The sequence below is a fragment of the Drosophila yakuba genome, chromosome 3R, assembly GCF_016746365.2.
Source record: "Drosophila yakuba strain Tai18E2 chromosome 3R, Prin_Dyak_Tai18E2_2.1, whole genome shotgun sequence".
Classification (NCBI taxonomy): Eukaryota; Metazoa; Arthropoda; class Insecta; order Diptera; family Drosophilidae; genus Drosophila; species Drosophila yakuba.
Window position 1 is genome coordinate 25,020,691 of NC_052530.2, and position 22,521 is coordinate 25,043,211.

General features: G+C 40.2%; 2 protein-coding genes across 4 annotated transcripts; both read right to left on the reverse strand.

Moving 5' to 3' along the window:
• Window positions 1–6,365: 6,365 nt before the first annotated feature.
• Window positions 6,366–8,130, reverse strand: LOC6538264 (probable cytochrome P450 6a18). Its single transcript, XM_002098755.4, has 2 exons — window positions 6,994–8,130; window positions 6,366–6,936 (listed from the first exon to the last, which is right to left on the reverse strand). The coding sequence occupies exons 1-2, from the start codon at window positions 8,093–8,095 to the stop codon at window positions 6,515–6,517; spliced, it is 1,524 nt and encodes a 507-aa protein (XP_002098791.1). The 5' UTR covers window positions 8,096–8,130; the 3' UTR covers window positions 6,366–6,514.
• Window positions 8,131–17,695: 9,565 nt separating this feature from the next.
• LOC6538265 (kelch-like protein 40a) lies at window positions 17,696–22,521 on the reverse strand. Of its 3 annotated transcripts, none has more exons than XM_043207125.1 (4): window positions 22,377–22,521; window positions 18,954–22,304; window positions 18,008–18,888; window positions 17,696–17,940 (listed from the first exon to the last, which is right to left on the reverse strand). In XM_043207125.1, the coding sequence occupies exons 1-2, from the start codon at window positions 22,433–22,435 to the stop codon at window positions 21,146–21,148; spliced, it is 1,218 nt and encodes a 405-aa protein (XP_043063060.1). In that variant the 5' UTR covers window positions 22,436–22,521; the 3' UTR covers window positions 17,696–17,940; window positions 18,008–18,888; window positions 18,954–21,145. The 3 variants fall into 3 exon arrangements, with proteins under 3 accessions (XP_043063060.1, XP_039231644.1, XP_002098792.2); XM_039375710.2 differs by having other exon boundaries at window positions 22,366–22,469; XM_002098756.4 differs by lacking the exon at window positions 18,008–18,888.

The window sequence follows — 22,521 nt, forward strand, 5'->3', positions numbered from 1 at the left end:
CATCGCACAGAGCACCGAACCGGAAAAAATAGAAAACGAAGCGAACGAAGCTGCTGTGCTGAAAATCAATAGGTCAAATAAGAAAGTTCAATTCGGTTTAGAGCCATTGGCACTTCCTGACAAATGCTGCGCCTGATATATGGCCCCAGACTGGCTCAATAAATTCCATGTCACTTTCTCCGTGCCGACTTGCAAAAATGTTCGCCCCTTGTTTTGTGGCACAGGAAGTGTGATAAATGTGCGGCATTTGGCGCGCAATGCAAACATGCCACCTTAAACTACAATCAAAAATAATTGCATTTTTCCCCGACCAATCATTATGATGAGAGATGGGCGGTAGAAGCAAAAAGCGCAGATGGACTGGCGGAAAAAAGCACAGAGAAGTCAAAAATCCCGACAATCCCTGGCCAGACAATTGCAAAAAGTCAGCAAAGTGGCAGCTAACATGGCCAGCTAAGTGATAACAACATATACGCTTGTGGCCGAGATAATAGGGCAAGTTTATAAGAAAGTGTATATCAAGAGGAGTTGCAAACACGTAGGTATTTAACCCAATTAAAAAAGATGTCTTCAAGTGTGCCGCGACTTATTTTAATCCGCCTATTATAGATTGTATACCTTAGGCAGCTGCTTAATGTGAGGAATTTTCCAGCGCTTTTTGATCATTTTCATTGCTATCAGGCTATCCCAAACTGTACGTGTGTGTTAGTTTGGCAACATCATTTATCTTGTCTTGGCGGCGAGTCGAAGTCGCCTGCAGTCCTCGGACTTGGAGCTCCAAATCGGACAGGACCGCGCAGTGACCGAGACAGCTAAAAATATATTTTCTCTATTTATTGCCGAATTTGCTTTTTTTTCTCTATTTATATTTTGCTGCTATCGCAGACGTGGAATGGAATGTTTGGCTCTATTTTTCACTATAATTGGCAAGGTTAAACGGTGTGAGGCCTCGGAGTTCATTGATATCAAATGGAAACTCAAATTGTGTGTTTTTTTCTAATCGCATATTTGCCTCGGCAAAAGGTCACTGGGACAATTATCAAAAGTAGCGAGGAGATGCTGGGGACTTGAAGCGTAATGACAGCTCGCTGTTTGCGTGTTTGCCTTTCGATTTCTTACTTGGCGCTTTTTATTTTGCCATTTGGCTGGATGGCAGACAGCGCAATTAGGCCAGTAAATGTGGCGCAAGCTGCGAAATGGCCAAAATGAATGTCCTGCCCCCAGGCTCTCACATCCAGACACACCCACAAACAAGGACACTAGGACGCCGGAATGCCAGGGCACCAGGACACGCCAGGACACATCCTTTGCCCTCTCTTTGGGGCAAACAATCGAAGATTTATTGCCCCTCGGCGCATTCTTTGGCACTGCGAATGTGCAAATTCGCGCTGAAATATATTCCCAGCTGAAAGTTGTGTAGGCAGCCCCGATAAGTGCGCTATACTTTTGCCACAAATCATAATCGATTCATTGACAAGTCGTCGCTCCATTTTCCCTATCCTTGCGCCATTTGCTACGGTTTTCTTAAAGAGCTATAATGCTGGATTAAGAGAAAATATGTATTTCTAACACATACAAAGTGCTCTTCTGTGTAACGTTAACATATCAGTTTGTTACTAATCATCATAAAAAAATTGCAAAAAATTAAAAAAAAAAAAAATGTTGTAAGCACAGTTTGATTGGAAATTTAATTACGAACTCAACGAGGTATGACATTCCATATTTGGAGCAATATTTCGAATGCTATGATCAAAATACTAATACTTATTTACGCAAAAAAACAAAAAATTGATTTTTCCCAAAATATCAATATTTACGATTGGTATTTTCGGTATAATTTGACTAAAAATGTTCAGAAAGCGAAAAGAATTACAGTTTTGTACTCCTAATTACCAATACTAACCAACCAAGTCACTTTTTGACCGACTCTGTTAAAATAATTTTTCGACAAATTTTCACATTTTTTGTAAGGGGTAACATCATCAAAAATTGCAAAAAAATGTGAAACAGATAAAAATTTTTTTGAAAACACCGATCGATTGGAAATTTAATTACGAACTCAACAAGGTATGACATTCCATATTTGGAGCAATGTTTCAAATGCTATGATCAAATACTGATATTTATAATCGCAAAAACGCAGAAAATCGATTTTTGGCAATAATCCAAAATTCAATTCGAACTCAACTCATTGAAATTTATGACAACTTACATGAAAGGTGCTAAAATGTAACAATCCAGTATTGTATGTGGGAATATATTACTTTTAAAGAATTTTTTTGTCCATTACTTGAGCCAAAATATAAGTATATTATTTAAAACTCAGAAAAGGTCATATCTTATGTATTTAAAATTTCTCAGCTCGTAGACTTGATTTGGCATTACAAGGAGGGGACCATTTTGGGCAGACGGGATTAGTCGAATTAGTAAGTGCCGGTTCGGTGTTCGGTGTTTTTATCAATTTGAGGCCAAGGACAAGTCGAGCTTTTAAGCCGATTCCTTTTCGCCTGTCGGTGTTGTACACACATGACGAGCTGAGCTTACTGCCTGGCCATTGAATATTTACCAATGTGTATGAAATTAAGACTGAGAATACTTTGAGGCAACAAGCAGCTCAGCTGACTGCCAAGGTGACGGCATATCAGGCGGGTGCTAAAGATTTTTGCATACATGGGTATTAGGATGCGGAGTCCTTGCACAAGGACTCAAATCCGACGTGCACGAGATTCTGCCAGCGCCATAGCACTGCTTATTGCTGTTTACCATATTTGCGCTTATTTGTTTGTCGACTCTGGCAAATATTTGAATTTGAATTCAAACGTGCTTGACACATAATACTCCCAAGCCCCGAAGCCCCCAGTCTTCGTAGCCTATTTCGCTGTGCAAATATTTTATGAATTTCAATGCGCCAAAAGCATTGTGGATGTGAAATGGATTCAATGGAATGGGCATGGTGCAGCTCGGCAGGTGACACAAATGCGCCGGCTAATAAAAGGCAACAAAATGTGAAATTAGTTTGACACGTGTACCGGCGCGAGAGCAAAAGAAAAATAAAGAAATCGACCTCGAATCAGACAGCTGCAGAGATTTTCGCGTTAAAATAATGTCGATTTGGGCATTCGATGTTTGGAATGGAAAATCGCTGACAGGGAATCCTCTCTGGTTCGAGGATATATAAATATCCTTGAAATCGACACCAAACCTAATTATTTGTGTTGCTTGTGGCAAGTAATGCCTTTAAGTACTTGAATGCTGCCTTTCTGTTGTTCCTGCGAAAATAATGACTGCTTGTCGCAATCAGTGAAATAATTTCATTAAATATTTTCGCATCTTAATTATCCGGCCACCTTTGTATTTCGATATTGTATGTAATCGTATGCGTCTCGGGCTTTATTTAACTTTAAGCCTTGCCAGCGACCAACCAACCAACCACACAGGCATATATGTTTTCAAGGAAATGGCTGTAAGAAAGGCTGAAAGCTATGGTATCCGTAGTCGGTCATGCCATGTAAGTAAATGCCGTCTGACAATCGCATCCGCACAAGCAAACACATCTCACCACAAATCTACTTAAAACGCAATTAAGTTGAATGCAAATACTGCTGGGAATTCGGTACGCTGACGGGCCTGCAGAAGGAAAAGCGAAAGCGAGGACCTTCCAGTTAAACAATGGCAGACAGAATAAAGATGCAGTTGCATAAGCCCACAACCCCCAAAACCCCCACTTTTCTCAAGAGCTGTGCATGTGCAGGCTAACGTAGTTTTCACAATAAAATATTCCACGAAAGGAAAATAATAAAGAAGATGCTACCGCGCTTGATGCGACTGAAAGAAAAACTATCAGAATAATCTGCGCGGTAAATTCCGCAGAGAAGTTATAATATTTGCACTGAAGAAAATGCATGTTCTACCAGCTGCATCTTATATTAGCTGTTCATTTAAACAAAATCTAATACTTTTCACTTTTGTAAATACTTAAGCAAAGCACTTGTTAGCTGAACTATGACACTTTTCAGCTTTTTTTTCCAGAACAGAGTACCTATTTCTCTACGTGCAGGAATCACCTAGGACTGCAGCATATGGCAGTTGCCTTGAGGCCATATCTCCACTTTTCGCCGAGCTCGCTGATGACTTAAAAGTTAAATTTGTTTTTGAATAAACTTGAATCAACTTTTGGCCAAGGAGAAATAAAACACGCTGCAGACTGCCTGTTGAGAAAAAAGGGAAAAGAGGCGAGCATGGGGCGGAGTTCAACACTTCAAGGTTGTTGGCAATTTGCAAAACATGGCCAGGTAATTGATACGAGTACAGCTGGCAGGGGATGGGGTAAATAAAAAAAAGTGAAAGCAGCTCGGCAAAGAAGTCTCGCAAATTTGTGGAAATGCATATGGCAAATTGTTTTCAACCGAGATGGGTAAGTGCGTGAGCTCCTTGCAAATTAATTGTGCGTGTTGCCTGTGTGCTGTTGGCCTTGCCATGCCGAAATGCGAAAGTTTTTGGCATTCAATTGCGAAAATTGCGCAGAACGCCTTTGTTGGGGCTCATTAGGCACTTGTGAGCCAGGCCCACGAGTGCGAATCTGAGCTGGCTAAATTGTGAGTGCATTATGGCCCGAATGCGAAGTTTATAAAGCCGTTTTTACACATGCCAAGTGTTGTTGCGAAGCCGACGTCCTACCCACCAGTTTGCTGCTGTTTGCAGTTTAGACTTGGAAGCTGGGAGTTGGTAGTTGGGAGTTTCGAGTCTGGATCTGAACACCAAGACATAAACAAACGACCGACCAGCAGTGCAGACCTGCTTTTTCGAGCAGAAGCGAAAGGAATTTCCTTGCCATAAATTCACTAAAAGCTTTTGCAACGAGAATTTGTAGCTACCTTCCGCTGACAACATGGCTCACCTGTACAGGTGAGTGTGTTCTGTGTGCTGGCTGCTTAGGTGGTGGCTGTTCAGGAGCCGCAGGTTACAGATCCTAGTGCCACCACCACCATGGGGTGCCCAGTTCGTTGCAGTCAGGCCATTTTTCTCGCCCTGCAGCCAAAGCGAAATTTACGCCTCCTACCTTCATTATTATTGCACTTGGCCAACACACACACACACACACACAAACACACACACTTTGTTGTTGTTGCCTTTTTGTTGGCGGCTTTTGGCCACCGCAGACAATTTGGCAAACGTGCAAAAGAAGTTTCTAAATAAAAGTGCAAACTAAATGAGCATTTAGTGTGCTCGCGTCGTAAATTCCTGTTGAAATATTTCTGTCGTCTTACAATTTAGCACTGCCAGCTCACTTGACTTGTGCAGTTAGTGAAGTTCAAAGTCTTAAAGCTTTACCTTTATCATAGGCCTTGAATAGAGGCCAAAAACTAGTGGGCAAACTTGTTATAAAAATGTAAAGATAATGGAATCTTTATAAACCTTATTTATAGACATACCTCAAAGGTTTATATGTTTCATTATGTTATGTAAACATTTTTAAAATACTTCTGGACTTGTGCTGCAACCTCGAACTCGAATCCGTGGCCTTTAAAGCGCCTTATGGCCACACGGCGTATGCGTTATGTGAGAGTGATGGCGAGCAGCCATATATGTACATATATGTACATGTACGTACGTTTGCATTTTGCATTAATTATGTGCCAGGGTGTAGGGCTTTGAGGGTGTTAAGACTGCCAGGGCATCACTCACGCTGGGCACAATAAAATGGGGTAATGAGGCGCAGCTGCCACTGCTAAATGCGGGCGTAGGCACACAAATACACAAATGCCGACCAACTCACACGGGTACACCTTTTTATGTGTCTGCCGGTCGTTTTGGCTGTGGATCTGGATCTGGATGTGGTACCCAAAAACTGCTAAAACTGCTAGCAAACCATGCCGTATCGCAAATGTGTATGCCTACATACCGCACCGTGGGGCATGACTTCATTAGTGTAATGAAAACAGAAGCTGGCAGCAAAAATGTCAAGGTTGATGCCCCGCCTCCTTTCGCCTCCTTTCGCCTCCATTCGCCTCCATTTTGCCACCATTCAACATTCACCATTCGCCATTCTCCGTTTGGTGTGCAAATCGTCGCCAATCCGACGGCTGGTCCATTTTCGAAGGCTTAACGTGGTCCTGGGCAGCGGAAGGAGGCCGGGAAAAAGGTTAACACTTGCAAAATGGCTAGCAAGGACGTGCCCGAGCTTCGTTTTGAATAACAAATTTAATTAGAATTAATACATGCGGGCCTGAGCTAAAGCGAAGCCCAAACCAAAAAGGCAAATGGCTGTGGAGCGGAGTGGAGTGGAGTGGTTTGGAGTCCTGTCGTCCTGCCGGTAATTGGTAAACGCTGAGCCCAGTAATAAGGATAAAAATGCTATCAGCATATGCAATGCCAAACGGTTCGCTTCATTATAGTATACACTCCCATACAATCTATAGATATTTGGCCAAATGGAATTGGGAAAGGAGAACATAATAACTATGAGGCAGCTGTTATTATTATATGATTATTCGCTTTAAAGTGTGTGCCTATTTTAGAGTGCCTTCACCTTCAGATGAATGCCGCCTTTAATTCCGAGTAGAATTGCAGAATGAGGATCGAAGATCAATGGATCTGGAGTTGCTGAGCAGGGGGAGAACGAGAAGTTCTTGATGAGCATGGCGAGTCCAATGCGAGCCTGCATCTGCCCAAATCTCAGTCCAATGCAGTTGCGAGGACCTTCTCCAAAAGGCAGCCAGGCAACCGAAGGACGTTTGGCGCATTCCTCTGGGGAAAATCTCTCCGGCCTAAACTCATTGGGCTCGGGATAAATACTGGGATCGTGATGTATGGCGGATGATGGAATAATAACCGGCTGTCCAGCTTCGATGACGAATTTGGGATTGCCAGGAACCACAAAGCGTTTGGTCGCCACTCGATCCACATTGGGTACAATGGTGTAATGGCGAAGAGTTTCTGAAATTACATTTTACGATTAGTTGGAATCGTTTAGATGTAAAGCACAGCGCTTACCATTTATAACTTGGTCGAGGTACTTCAGCTCCTTGATGCACTCATAGGTAAACTTCTGATCGTGCTGCTCCAGAACCTGCTCCAACTCCGCTCTCACCTTGTCCTGGATACTCGGATTCCTGGCCAGCTCGTAGAGCGCGAATCCCATTGTGGAGGATGAGGTATCGAAGCCAGCAATGAAGAACACAAAAGCTTGGGCAACTACCTCATCCAGGGTTAGTCCTTTAACTACCTCGCCATTCTCCAGTGTCACATTCTTTTGATTTTTCAAGGCAATTAGCATGTCCATGAAATCATTCCGTTTGATATTCTCCTTTTCGCGCAAAGTGACCGTCTCTTTGACTATTCTTTGATAGAACTCCTGTATATGAGCTGCGTTTCGGCAAAGACCCAGTCGCCTGGACAAATTGGGATAGCTGCGCATGAGGCCGCTCACTAGATTACCATGACGAGAATCGACCAATGCCCGCCTGCCAAAGTGCAAAAACTCGGCCTTCTCATCTCGCAGACTATGACACTGGATGCCAAAGGCACACGTTCCGATGACATCCACTGTGAACCTGGCCACCAGATCCCTAACGTCCAGGATGGAGTTCTCCGATACCTTCTCGTGCATCACAGCCATAAATTCCTCAGCCACCGACACAACTGTCGGATACATGAACTTCATTTTGCCGGACGTAAAAGTCGAGGATAGTTTGCTTCTGAGCAAACGCCACTGGGGTCCATCCAAATTAAAGAGATGCGCTGACATGGGATCATCTTTTTCGTTGTAGTATATTCCCTTGTCGGTGAAATTGGAAAAGTTCTTGATCAGTATTTGTTTGGCCAGCTCCAGATCGATAACAAATGCGGCGGGCTTCTGGAACAGGTAAAATCCCACAAAAGGCGCTTTGCTGTTCCGATATTTGTTGTAGTACTCCTGGTGGATTTCGTGAACGGTCCTCGTTTTCTTATAACCCTCCATATTACCCTTGATAGGGTGGGGTTTATCATACGGAATGCCACGCCGCTTAAAATATGTTAGTTTGCGGTGGAGTATATAGGTCAGGATCGCCAGTAGGGCAACTGCCACTTGGAAGAGGAAATATGTCAACGACATATTGCAGACGATGTTTGAGAAATACTAACTAGAGCAATGGATTGCGAATACTTATTAAGCGACCTTACTTTATCTAATGTTTACGGACAACTATAAAGCCGCTATAGACTAAAGCTTTTATCAGTGCATTTAGGTCTATAAAAGCGAGTATCATATCGCAATTAAGATAAATCTCTTCAGATTGTGGTAACCAGAGGGACAATTGCAATTTAGGTTTCGAAAAGCGGCTTATCACTGTTAAATTATAAAATCTCTATAGGAAATGCAACCTTTGGAGTCTTCTTTTGTATAATATACTCTAGATATCATCATATAGGGTTGTAGACTACAGTAAAAACTGATAGCTAGCGAAAATTCCGTGCTACACAAATGTTGTGTTTTTCATTTCACAATTTATTTACTTTTGTTGTTACTTTATGGTGTAACATACAATATAAAAGAAAGCAATTTAATACGTCGCTTTTTTCATAGCCACTACCCAGCTTTGAACATTTGTCACAGCCACGCCAACAAGACAAATACACAAGAATTTAAGTAAACATGTTAAAACCATAAAAATGCAAGTTTACAAAGAAGCAGCTGGAAAAAAGTTAGTCTTAGTGCAACCAAAAGTCCAATGCAAAAAAGAACGCTCGCTGCTGAAAAACAAAATCGGGTATAAAGCCATGGCTTCAGCATGTAAGTGTGTGTGTGGGTGTGGGTGTCCTAGGGACTTTCTCATCCTTAGAAAGCACAAGCACACACACAGAGGCAATTTTTTGTGCCAACAATGATGGGTGGCGGTGGGCGTGGTTCGAAATATGTGAAATCATGAATAAACTGCCATGTGCACAACATTCAACATTTTGCATGCTTGCAGCACCAGCAGCACTGCTTCCCTTTTCCTACGAGCTCTGTTTTTTATTTCTTCTGGGCTCTTTGTTACCGCTTTTCAGTAAGCAAAGGCAAAGCAAAACGCTGCGCCCCATTGTGTGCGTTCACTTTCCCCTTTTCGCCAACAGTGGGCGTGGCACTCGCTCGACTGAGTGCCCAGCCAGCTCGTGATTGATAATCGATGCAATGGACGACATTTCGCATTTTCTAACTCACGCACGAGCAGTGCCGTTGCTGGTCCGGAAGGTGTGTGACACATTAATATTGACTGTTGGCATCGAACAAAGGGCTTTTTGCTCGGAAATTTCCCTACCCATCCACTCGATGCATGCTAACTTATTTGCACTCCGAGTGGCGGCGACACAAGCTGCCAATTCAGTCACATCATTTCACTTCCAGTTTGGCGGTAAATCATCACCGTTTTGCTGGGAAAGCACTGTACAATTGCTTTGGCACATGCCAAAGCATGCTTTGCGAAAAGCAGCTTTGATACCCTGCTGAAATAACTTACTGTTTATTTTTCTATTAAACAAAGAGATATCTTAACAGCGTAAAAACTAGTTCTGCTATCAACTTGTGGCACGAATAATGAGTACTTATTCAAAAACATTCTGACAACAAACTTGAAAGGATGATAATAAGACTGCTTTCAAGGTAGCCATCAAAAATCACTATAAAAATGCTTGCACTTGAAATGTACAAATGAATCCTGGATGAGCTTAAGAAAATCGGTATTTCAGCTGGCAATTTAGTTGGCAAGGGTATGCCCGGATGGCTTTCCATTCTTTTTTCCGCAGTCTTTGCCATTTTCCGGTACTGACTTTTCTCCTTTTGCTGCTGCACTTTTTATGGCTTTTTTAGCTGCCGTTTTGGTCTCTCGCTTCTTTTGCTCGCCGCATTTGTGCTCCAGCTGAGCTTTGGTGATGAAGGGTGCAGCTTAAAAATGAATCATTTGACTTTTTCTTATTAAATAATTTATAAGAATTAGTTGAGATTTGCATTTTTTTTTGCCAGCTAGACTCCGGTTTCGGTATCTTTCGCCAACCCAAAGAAAAACTCAGCCCACTGCACAGTATTTGACTGTGCAAATTTCTATTTAATTCGAAATTTATTGCTAGCAATTTTCTTTTTGCCCGTCTATTTTTGTTGGAATTTTCATTCGTGTTCCGCAGTGCTGGCCTTAAAGTGCCCATAGTGCTACTTGGCTGCCTGGCGGGCAATTGAATTGCAGTTTTGTATCTTGAGCAAGGCGACCGCAGTCGAAAGTTGTCGAAAAATTTCAGCTGCTGGTGTTTGTAGTTCAGGGTTAGCTGGCTGTTGCCGTTTTGCTTCATTAGCCATGCAGAGCGGAAATAACAATAATAAGAGCAAGGAGCCAAAAACAAAATCCCTCTTAAATTGTATCCGAAATTGTTTTTTTTTTTGTTTTTGCATTTGCAGTTGGCCTGCGGGGGTTCTGTGCGCCAAAACGAGAGAAATGCACGTTAATTTTCGCTTCCATTTGCATTTGCATTTCAGCTGACGAACTCAGTGGCAGGCTGGCCTTATATACAAATATATATATGTATATATATAAAGGGGCGTTTCCAGCTGTTTTCGGTGGCATCATTTATATTTGATGTGGCCGCTTTTGTTGCATCTTAGGGCAGCTCAAGTTGCCATTAATGCCAGAGTGAGGGCTTGATTCACTCAACTACCCCTGCATTTCAGTTGCTTTTAGTTTGCTAAGTGAGTTTTGCTGCGAGTTGAAGCGCAAGCTCTTAAATTATTGTAGTTGCACACAAAGGTCATCGTGAACAACTCTGTTGCTCTTTAAGCCGCCCAGTAATTAATTAACTTTGCTTGCTTAAGAAATTAAATACAAATAGCTTTGATATTTGTTTACCAAACCGGATTACACATCTCATTTTGCCGTAAACGTTGCTTAAAATTCCACTTTAACATGGCACACAAAGCTATCATATTTAAGCCAGGTCACTGGACTTGCAGGATTCCCAGTTTCTCAGTTTCCCCAGATGCCCAAATTGTTTGCACAAATCTGCACATGTAAATTTTGCTGGCTGGCCTGTCAATTTTCTCAAGACGTCAAGTGTAATTGCCGTCTGAGCGTAATTAATGTCTGTGTGGATTTTCCATATTTTAATGATTGAAAAATATTTGAGCCTTCAACTACACAGGTAGCACATAAATTAGGCCAGTTCATTATGCGGCCTTATATTCTTGTAGAGTTCTTAGGAAAGCAATTTGGGTTAAATGCACTTTGTTTCATTTCGGCATTATTGCTTTTCGATAGGGCAGGCAATAATTTTTGCAATGAAATATAGGAAATATACGATGTAAGGTGAATCGATTGGGCAATATTTGATAAATCTTTTGAGCACACACAACAGACGGCAGTGGTTTATCCTGCTTACGCCCACTTAACAAACAGAATAAGGCAGGACTTTCGGAAAACTCAGGAAAACTTATAAGAATCATGGCCCATGGCTTGGGCAAAAACTGACCAGATTGTTGCTGCGCTGGTGCTTTTGCTTTTGCTATTGGCTTGCTTTCTATTCATTTCATTTCAATATGCATTTTATTTGCTGAAAATGTTTAATCGATTTTATGCAAATCATTGCCATTTCTTTGGCCCCGGCTTTGTAGTGTTGTGCCGTAGAGCTACTGCTACTGCAAACACTTGAAAACCATTACAAAATAATAATAATAATAAAAATCTTGGCCAGCTCCTTGCCGCAAATAAATTATTTCTGATGGAAGTCCAGAAAATTGTGGGTGAATACTGTGGGCTGGCATGGCGAAGGTTTTGGCTGAGGCAGAGGCATGCAAATGTATGCAAACAAAGAAAACTTCCTAATGGAATTTTCCACATGTCGGACATATGCATAAAACCTTCTAAACAAACCCGGTCCTCTGTCCTGCAGAGCTGTGGGCACTTTGCTGTGACCATTTTGTTTGAAAGCACTTCACACACACGCACGTCAAAAACTGTGTCCTGCATCCAAAAAAAAAAAAAAACTTAAATCTAAAAAACAAAAAAAAAGAAAAGGTTGAAAGCTAGAGAAAAAATTGGCAAGGATTTGGCTGTGCAAAAAGATGGCGTCAAGCTGTGCAATTTTTCCAGCGTTTCGATTCGATTCGATTTCGTTTCGGCCATCCCTTTGGCCGTATCGTTTTGGCTATTGGGCCAAAAGGCGGGTCAAGTGAGCGGTGACCCTCCAGCATAGTGGTGACCCACACACACACACACGCACACACTGGCACACTGCCCCCCAACCACCGAGATATGTGTAAGTAATTTTCGTCGTTGTTGCTGCAACTCTGCTGTGGGATATGCTGCATTGCGGTTTTGGTGCAACAAGCTAATGAGTTTGTGGTTGGCAGGACACCGAGCATAATTGCTTTTAATTGCAATCAGCAAATTATGCATACTTGTAGTTGTGGTCGGCTCTGGGCAAATGTTTTGAAAAATAGCCCCAAAAACGCTAAACTCTGCTACTTGCAATACGCATCTACATGGGCTTAATTAAATTCCATCTTCATTTAATTGCAATCCAATAATAATTTGCATTTTTAATGCATCTTGACTCGAGGGTAAACATGGAAAAAGATTAATTGAAGATTTGTTGTCTGATATCATAAGCATCTGTGACCCAATTTATAAAACTTATATGCACACAAATACACAAAGTAATATTTATTTCATTCCAGAGAACTGCAAGAGTGGCATTTTTTGCCACCCTGATCACACTCAACAATTTTGAGTGCGGGTGCCACTCACACCGGTTTTCGCGGGTACATACAAACACCCGGTCAAAATATTCGGGTGTCTGCAAACACCCTGGTGCCTGCGCACCCGAATCAATGCGGCACCCTACGTCGCGGGTACCGATCACACTCGCCACTCATAACGAAGGGTAGAGAAGGCAAACATGCAGAAAAAGGCAAGTGCCTTTTTCTCGGAAACACCCGGGTGTCTTGGTAAACACCCGGGTGTTTTGGTAAACACCCGGGTGTTTTGGTGAACACCCGGGTGTTTCCGAGAAAAAGGCACTTGCCTTTTGTCTGGTAGACATTTGAGTGCCTGTGGTAGGTAACATACGAAAAAGAAAAGTACATTAAGTACTGAAAAACGAAATATATTATGCCGAAAATCTGTAGAATTATGCATTCTATTTACAGAAATTTAACCAACACGAAATAGACATTTCTTTTTTATATCTTATATTATTTGCTTTGTTAAAATTTTTAATATTTAATTACCATATTTAACTTTGTATGTATAATTTTTCATTTTAAAATGATAAAAAAAAAACAATAGAAATAGAATTGTGTTAATTAAGTATAAATACTATTTAATAATATACATAATATATTATTTAATAATACATAAGTTTGTTTTTTGTTAAGACATTAGATACATCAAAACGCAAAAACATGTGCACGACCTTTTTCTTGGGTGTTTCCAATCACCCTACATTTCTTGGACCGTGTCTCGCTTCCACCCATACAATTTTTATGCATACAGAAAAGTACCTGCGGCCGATCTTTGCTTGCGCGTCACCCACCCTAAACTTCTTTGCACAGCAGACACCCGGGTGTTTTTGTGCAAGTACAAAAAACACCCTGGTGGCAAAACACCCGGGTGTTTGTCATTGCTAAATTTAGGGTGTCTCCAAACACCCGGGTGTGGAGACTCCCGGTGTTTAGCGGGTACACTTAGGGTGCCGGTGGCTCGCTGCAGTTCTCTGTTTCATTCAACTAAGCTGTGCATTAAACATAAGCCATGTGTGTGTTTGAAAATGCATAGCACATTTTATGCCATCTTTTATTGGCGACATTCATTGCGATCCTATCGAGGTCGCCCTCTAATTGAAATTCCGTTCAATCAAATTAGCCAAAAGCAATTAGGCAGCTAATCAGACCTTAAGTGCGGCGACCTTTAAGCTGCAGAAAAACACTCGAATTGCAAAGGCCAGCCGTCGGCTGAATTGGCCAACTTTTCGACAAGTCGAACAATTGAAACAATGCATTGCAATGGAAGGGTGTCCACCATAAAGTTTGCCAGCAAACAGTTTGCCACCCATCCGTTGTCAGTTGAGTTTCAGCCATGCGATTTAGCCTCGAAGCGTTTTACCCATAGAGTTTGAGTAATGGAACTTCAAAAACGCAGCCGCCGCAAAACATGAAAACTAAAGCCGCTTTTCTCCATGTGTGTGTGTGAGTGTTCGTGTTGGTGTTTGTGCTGGTGTTCGTGGTGTGGGAATTCGCAGTGTAAGGTATAAGGTAGTTTACTTGTCGTGGACCTACCGTCGATCTCGGCCTAAAAGTAGGCACGTTAATTAGCCGTTCTAGACGACGAGAATCTCCAACTGGTGGATTTTAATCAGCGAGCAGTAGAGTGCATAGTGCGTGAAAGTTACTTCCGTGAAAAGTTGTGATTTAAAATAAAATCATTTCCGTCAAAACGGATTCAAAACACAGATCAAGCATCCGCTGCAAGGCAGCTGTAAATTACTTATACCGATTTAAGTCCTATACATAAAAATCATTTGGTTTTGTTTTATTTTATTAATATTTTAAAGAAAGGTATTGACTATTATTTTTAATTATAATCATGTTTCATGTACTCAGCTTTTTTTGTTTTTTTTAAAGAATTATTGTAAAATATTATTTGATATATACAGATTATTTAGTGTACATTTCAGCTGATAGTTATTGCATGATTCTGCACAACCTTTGTGGTGTTTATTCTTGTCGTCGCGACATATTTTACATAAACATTTTTTTGATCCCTTAGAATAATTCAAAACAATAATATTTTATTTTATGCGTTTATTTTATTTATTATATTTTTATAGAATTCCGGAAAAATTGTTGATTTTTTATTTTTACTCCATACAAGCCCGACCACTGTGTATGGCTTTCATGTTATCGCCGTGGGAGTGTGATCCAAATATTTCCCTTACTTCCCAGGATTGTAATAACACCTTCCCTCACGCCAGCTGGGATCATTCTTCTGGCAATGCATGCCACCACAGCAGTTTCCTTGCGATCCATTTGCTCCAACACACTGCGCAAAACAAAAAGGATTAGAATACCTCACTATGCATGTATTTATAACAGATTTGTATTACTCACCGGAGAATCATGACCTTGGCATGCTGCAGCAAAATCCATCACCATCACCAAAGCGTAAATGACGAGGATAGTGTAAACCAGGACCTTACCCATGTTGGTTAATTGTTATTATTGCGACGGTTTTGAAGTACAGCCACTGTATGAATTTTCTGCATCGCTGCGCTGCGCTTTTATAGTAGTCTCTAGCTCTCTCATCCTCTCAAAGGTCAATGTAGAGCAGGTTTGTTTGTATTTTCTTTTTGTAGCGCCTACCTTATCAAGCTTGTAGAACGATTTTTTTTGTTTGCAGGCCCACCCAATTAGCTCAGGGGGTGATAAGGTCCACTGTGCTGTATCAATCGAATGCGCAATTCAGCGAAAACTGCATTATAAATGTCAGGTTTTTCCGTTTTCATGTACCACTTGCCGTGGCATTGGAATCCTCACCTGACCGCAATATACATTATCATAAATGCTGGGAAATTTGAAATAAAAATACCCAGCGAGATTGGCAGCTGACCCCTTTGCACCACCACCCCCACCACCACAGCTGCAATATAATAATGCAAATAATTTAGCCCTCACTCGATCTGAAAGCCACATTGAATTTAATTTGTAGTCGCGTGCCTATTACGAAGATGAACAAGGTTTATAATTTATGCATACAAAACAATTAAAAGAGAGAAAACATTTCTGAGAACTAATGCTAATGCTGCTATGCCAGTATTTCTAATGGAAATGAGGTTAAACTGATAGTAACCTGCCTCTGTACCCACCCTCCATGATTTACATTTGGCACGATATGGTAAGTCCCCTTTTTAATTTATCAAAGCATTTAAAAAATTTAATTCATTTAATAATAAGATAAAAGATAGTACACAAGGCCATGATGTCTAGTTGATAAGAGTAAAAAAATGAGAATTTAATTTTAGTCAATCTAATTTCATGTAATTCTTTTTATCGTTATGTAATTACGTTAACTGCAGTTTACATGTTCCATTTTTGTTTCTTTAATTTCAAACCACTCAATATTTTAATTCAATTTCCGGTTTCGGGTGCTAACTTTAATTGAATATATATTTAATACCGATTTGTTTTCTTTCCTAATTATTGTTTTTAATTTTTCTTTATTTCTTTTTTAAATTTCTGTAATTTTGTTTAATTCTATCTTTTATTTCTGTTTCACTAATTTAATTTCACTAAACTTTTGTTAAATGAAGCTTTAATTTTCTTGTCTTTAACTTTTAATTTGCTCCTGTCTATTCTTTAATTTCATCTATAAATGGATTTGTTGGTATATGTTCACATAAGCAAGTTTAAATAAAAAGGAAATAATAAATTAGCTTACCCAAATCCATCCTATAGTCCAAAGAAATTGTTGTTGCGATTTTATTATTCTAATTTAATTGACTTAAAAAAATTACACTTGTGCACATATATTTACATATATATATACCCATGTATGGTATACTACCAAATAAGTGCCTTACCTACCACAAAAATAATAACTAATAAAAATAATGACTGGCAGTCGCCCAAAAAAATAAGCAATGCCAGAAATAAAAATAATCGACAAATAAGAATATTAAAACAAATGAATAGAAATGATAATCAAAAGTATGAAAATTTATTAAAGGCCAGTTAAACTAATTCTTTTTTGTGTTCCTTCTCTAATTCTTCTTTTTCTAATTTCCCCATGTTATTGCTTCTTCTTTTTTTTTTTATTTCTTCTTTATTTTTAATTTTTATAGGGGCAACTGAAGAGCTGCGAAATAAATATCTTTTGGCCAAGAAGCATGCTACAGATTATAAAAGCTTTGAGCCGAGCTTTGGCGAATATGGAATAACGTAAACGTATTTCAGTCTAAAAGCCAGCAACATTTTAAAGTCGAGCTTTTAATGCATGTGCATAAAATTCGTGAGCTTCATTTTTTTTATTCGAATTTTTGGCGGAACAAAATTTGGGGCAAATATTACAGATAGCTCATAGCGGCGCCAGGGAAGATCTGGAAAAACTCGTGTTCCAAGAAGGAAATTTTTGCTGCTGTTACTCGGAACGGCATTAACCTACATGGCGTTATGTGAACTTTTGCTGAAACTATAAGCTAAGAATAATCAGAAAACTGTCTTTGAAATCCCAATTATAATTTCTAACTTTTTGAGTAATTCCAAATTAAATTTATGTAAATTTTAAAGTTTATCTTGCTCAATTTCAAGGATAGGGTAAAAGAAAATGTCTCTTTATCGCATCTGTTTAGCCCAAGAACCGCATTAATTTTCAGTCACCTTCGAGGGAGATCGATCTTTCGCCGACGGACATAATGTGTGAGTGTTGATAATAAAATCATTTTTTTGGCCCATACGCAACCTTTAAAAGAACAACGCGGTATCGCTGTTTACGATCATTTTTTCGCTTGTGCAACTGTGCTTTTGTGTATTCTTGTAGTTGCGACATGTTTTAAATAAAAATGTTTATGATCTCTTAGAATAATTCAAAATAATAATATTCCAAAAACGTAATAAAATTACAAACAAAATCAATATTTTTAAAATTTGTATAATTTTTACCAGGGAGCGTTTTAAAGAGTTTTTGGAACACAAACGATGTTATGCGTTTATATTATTTATTATATTTTTATAGAATTTGAGAAAAATTGTAGATTTTTATCTTTACTCCATAGAAGCCCGACCATTGTGTATGGCTTTCATATTATCGCCGTGGGAGTGTGATCCAATTATTTCCCTTACTTTCCAGTATTGTACAAACACCTTCCCCTAGCCCAGCTTGGATCATTTTTCTGACAATGCATGCCAGGACAGCAGTCTCCTCGCTCTCCATTTGCTCCAACACACTGAGAAAACAAGAGAGATAAGAATACCTCGCTATATATGTATTTATAACAGATTTGTATTACTCACCAGTGTATCATATGCTTGGCATGCCACAGCAAAATCAATCACCATCATTGAAGCGTAAATAACGAAGATAGTATAAACCAAAAGTTTACCCATGTTTGTTGATTATTATTATTGCGTCGGTTTGGAAGTATAGTCACTGTATAAATATCCTACATCGCTGCGCTGCGCTTTTATAGTAGTCTCTAGCTCTCTCATCCTAAAAGGTCGATGTCCCTCTGGTTTATTTATATTTACTTTTTGTAGCGCCAAGTTTATCAAGCTTATGGTACAATTGTTTTTGTTTACAGCCCAACCCAATTAGCTCAGGTGGCGATAATATATATCTGCCCGCCTTTTATTACATGTCGCTGCTTTATTTTATATTTGCCATGCTGAAGCATTATATCATGTTAACGTTAATAAATGATGAAATATAAAGCATTTCGCAGAATTCTCTAAATTCTGTAGAACTCGCCGTTAATAAAAGTTAATGATCAAACTTATATTAAATAATATTTACAAATTATTTAGTGTACATTTCAGCTGCTAGTTATTGCAAGTCCCTGCACAACCTTTGTGGTGTTTATTCTTGTCGTCGCGACATGTTTTAAATAATTCAAAACAATAATATTCTAAGAACGTAATCAAATTACAAACAAATTCAATATTTTTAAAATTTGTATAATTTTTTGCAGGGGGAGTTTTAAAGAGTTTTTGGAATACAAACAATTTTATGGGTTTATTTTAATAATTATATTTTTATATAACTCAAATATTGGATCCATATATTTTCCTTATTTTCCAGGGTTGTAATAACACCTTCCCTCACTCCAGCTGGGATCATTTTTCTGACAATGCATGCCACCACAGCAGTTTCCTTGCGCTCCATTTGCTCCAACACACTGCGAAAACAAAATGGGTAAGAATACCTCACTATATTTATGTATATTAGATTTGTATTACTTACCGGTGAATCATGAGGTTGGCATGCTGCAGCAAAATCCATCACCATCATCAAAGCGTAAATGACAAAAATAGTATAAACCAAAAGTTTACCCATGTTTGTTGATGATTATTATTGCGTCGGTTTTGAAATTCAGCCACTGTATGCATTTTCTGAATCGGATGCTGCGCTTTTATAGTAGTCTCTAGAGAGAGTCTCTATCTCTCTCATCCTCAAAGGTCGATATGCCGCTGGTTTATTTCTTTTTACTTTTTGTAGCGCCATGGTACGATTGTTTTTGTTTACAGCCCCACCCAATTAGCTGAGGTGGTGATAAGGTCCACTGTGCCGTATCACTCGAGAGGAATACTATAAGCGAGAACATGAAATCTTTTGCTTTGCGTCACTGCCGCTAATTCTTCTGCACCATTGTGAAATCTATTGGCCAGCAACAACCACACATTGTTATCTTTGATTGACCCCCACCTATTGAAATTAAACGAAAAGCATTAAATTCATTTGGTTGTCACCGAAATTTGTTGTTTTCGCTGGCTCAGAAAAACGCAGAAAAACGCAAAGGAAAAATGCTCTAGGGGGCGGGAGGGGGCGTGGCATTCGAGGCCTATGTCTGGGACTGGTTTTTAAGTTTTTAAGGAGCGGAGATAGAAGCATTGTTGTGCCCCTGCTGCTGTCTTTGTGGGGCGCGTTGAAAATGTCACAGCGCATTGCATACTTATTGGCGCGCCGCAAAACATGAAAACTGAAGCCGATTTTCTCTGTGTGTGTGTGTATTCGTGTTGGTGAAAGCGCCGTGTAAAGGCAATCAAGGGGAACAAGCAAAACCACAATAGGATTATCAGTTTTGTGCAACAGCCAATAAAGAGCAATGAAAGATCAAAAACGCATATATTGTCGTAGTTTGCTCATGCAAACAATTGGATGGTAAAAGGTGGATTTGACAGCTTAAAGCTTAAATATGAACTGGATTGGGATTGGAAACATGAACTTAAGGATATCAGCGAAGTGCACTTCATTTGCTTTTCCAAGTGTAGCGATAAAGTAAAATGACACTGAGTTCTTCTGTGTGTTCATCCATTGGCTTGGCATTCGATTTGCGCCTTTCTTGGACTCATTAATCGTCTTTCGATTCTTTTTCGCTTACTTGTAATTGCCACTCATTCATCATATTCAGCGTCAATTATTGCGCCGCTGCAGTGGCCCGAAATGCATCTATCTTCATTTGCATCAGCGCATTACATTTGCCGCAGCTGCCCCTTAGGATTGGCTGGCATAAAAAAAACGGGGGCGTGGCAGGGCTTAAAAAGTCCTTAATACTCTGAAGCTTAATCTGTTTTAATTGATTTATCGTATGGCGCCTCAACTGCAGACAATTAAATTACGCGGGCTCAGGAAAGGCAAAAAAAAAAAAAAAAACTATGAATTTTGCCATGTTTTGTTTGGCCTTTTGTTTGCATTGGGGTCGCAGGCCAAATCAATTGCATTTGTATTATTGTTTTAATGCTGCAGCTAAAAATTTATGAAGGCAGGATAATGGTGGAACAAAGGTAAACAAAAAAGTTATTCAAACATTTGCAGTGAAATCTGGAAAAGCCTCAAATAAGACCAATGCCAGTGAGTGCTGAAAAAATACGTGAAATCGATTTCATTTTGTTTCCTGATTTTTGCATGTTAATTGTGTTGCTTTTTGTGAAAATATTTTGATTATGCCTGTCGAATGGTTTGCTTTTCACGCTTTTACCCGCTTTTCCCCGCTTTTCACCGCTTTTACAGCATTTGCGCGATGGCTTTGCCGTTGTTTAAACAAAAAGTGTTTTTCTTTCTTTGCGTTTTGCCGCCCTGACATCCCGGGGCATTGACATTTGCATGTGTGATGCCAGTTTGTTTGCTCGATTTTCCACCAAACTCTCCAATTGAATGGAGTGTATGGCAGTTGGTTGTTGTGTATGGCAAACATAAATACACACCTTTACACGTCCGCACAACAAGCCAGTGCTTAGTTCATAAACGTTGACAATTAATTGAGCAAAATGCCAGCCATTCAACTAATTGGAACAGCTCAATGTGAATGCGAAACCAAAGCCCAAAACAGGACTATCCGGCTAATGAAATTATGTGTGGCAATTATATGGCACCCAAGGGTGTGTTGTTGAGCCAATAAAACGATATGGGCCCACGATAAAGTGCTCTCTTCTGGCTTATTTATTTAACGATTTCTTTTCGAAGGCCTCCTGGCAGCACTCCATCATTTGTCCAGGCTTTACGTACTCCAGGGAGGGCACATATCGATGCCCGGCAGCGATGATGGAATGCAAGTACTCGTTGAATACCTCAAATGTCGGGTAACGCCACTTGGAACACTCGCATCGATGGTGATGTCGTGTGTCCGCATGGTAGACCCATTGCCGTTCCAGGGGCTTCTGCATGTGGAGCGGTTCCTGCAGCGGCGATGTGGGTTCCAAAAAGTTGTGTGTGATCGCATAGGACAGGCCCAGATCGATCATTGATTTCACCTCCGGAATGTTCAACAATTCCTGGAATTCCGCATCCGATTGTGGAGTTTTCAAGCCAGTGATATACCAAGACGGCATCAGATTGAAGCGTATGGCCTGCATTATACGCACCGCAAACTTCTTTCGTTTGGGCCAGTCGTAAAACAACCACCTGACACCACTCATGAACATCTCCATTTCGGAGTTCACACACATATTTATGTGGCCCAGCATCTGGCAGACGTGATTCGGCTCCAGATCGAGATACTCCTGCGTGGCGACGGCCAGCAAAAAGTACTTATGGATGCGACCCAGCATCAAATCCTGCAACACGCTCGCATTGAAGGGCAAACATTCTAAATACAACTTAAATGCTTCGAGGCCATTGAGCAACTCAGGATTGTCCAAACGACTCCATATGTGTGCATTCAGTTCCGTCATGTCCAGGTGACTGGCGGTCAAGTAGATCTCCACAATGTGTTTCCGCGCCAGCTTGGTGTTCTTGTGCGTAATCCAATGGTAGGCCATCTGAAAACCCCTGGGTGTGACCACGTCCGTGTTTAAGGTGACCACATCCAGTCGCTTGAATTGCAGAAAATAGTTGGAGCTCTCTTGTAGGATAGGCAAGTGGCAATTGAAGGTTCGATCGCCCACTTTGATCTGCAGATCGGTGCATTTCCTATTCTCCAGCAAATCGGTTATTCCATCTATCATGTACTTTCTGCTGCAAGCGAATTTAAAGCGAATATCTTCCTGTACTTCCAGAAAGCCCATCTTCTCCAGGCCGCATTCAGTTAGTTTTTTCACGGATTCGTCTTTGTTTTTTGTAATGCTCTTGATAATCTCATCTCTGGTTTCCTTTTCACTAGGGCAACCCAAACATTTTAGGCAAACTTAGAGAAATTTATTATTAGTGTGTAACTTACTGATTACTCACATGCATAAATCCAGTTCATCCTCGACTTCGTGGCCACTAGATAGCCTATGCCAACTCATGGCAACGATTTGAATTTTGGTAACAAAAATAGATGTGTGTGTTTGCCGAAAAAGCAAAATGCGAAATGCGAAAATGGAAACTCATG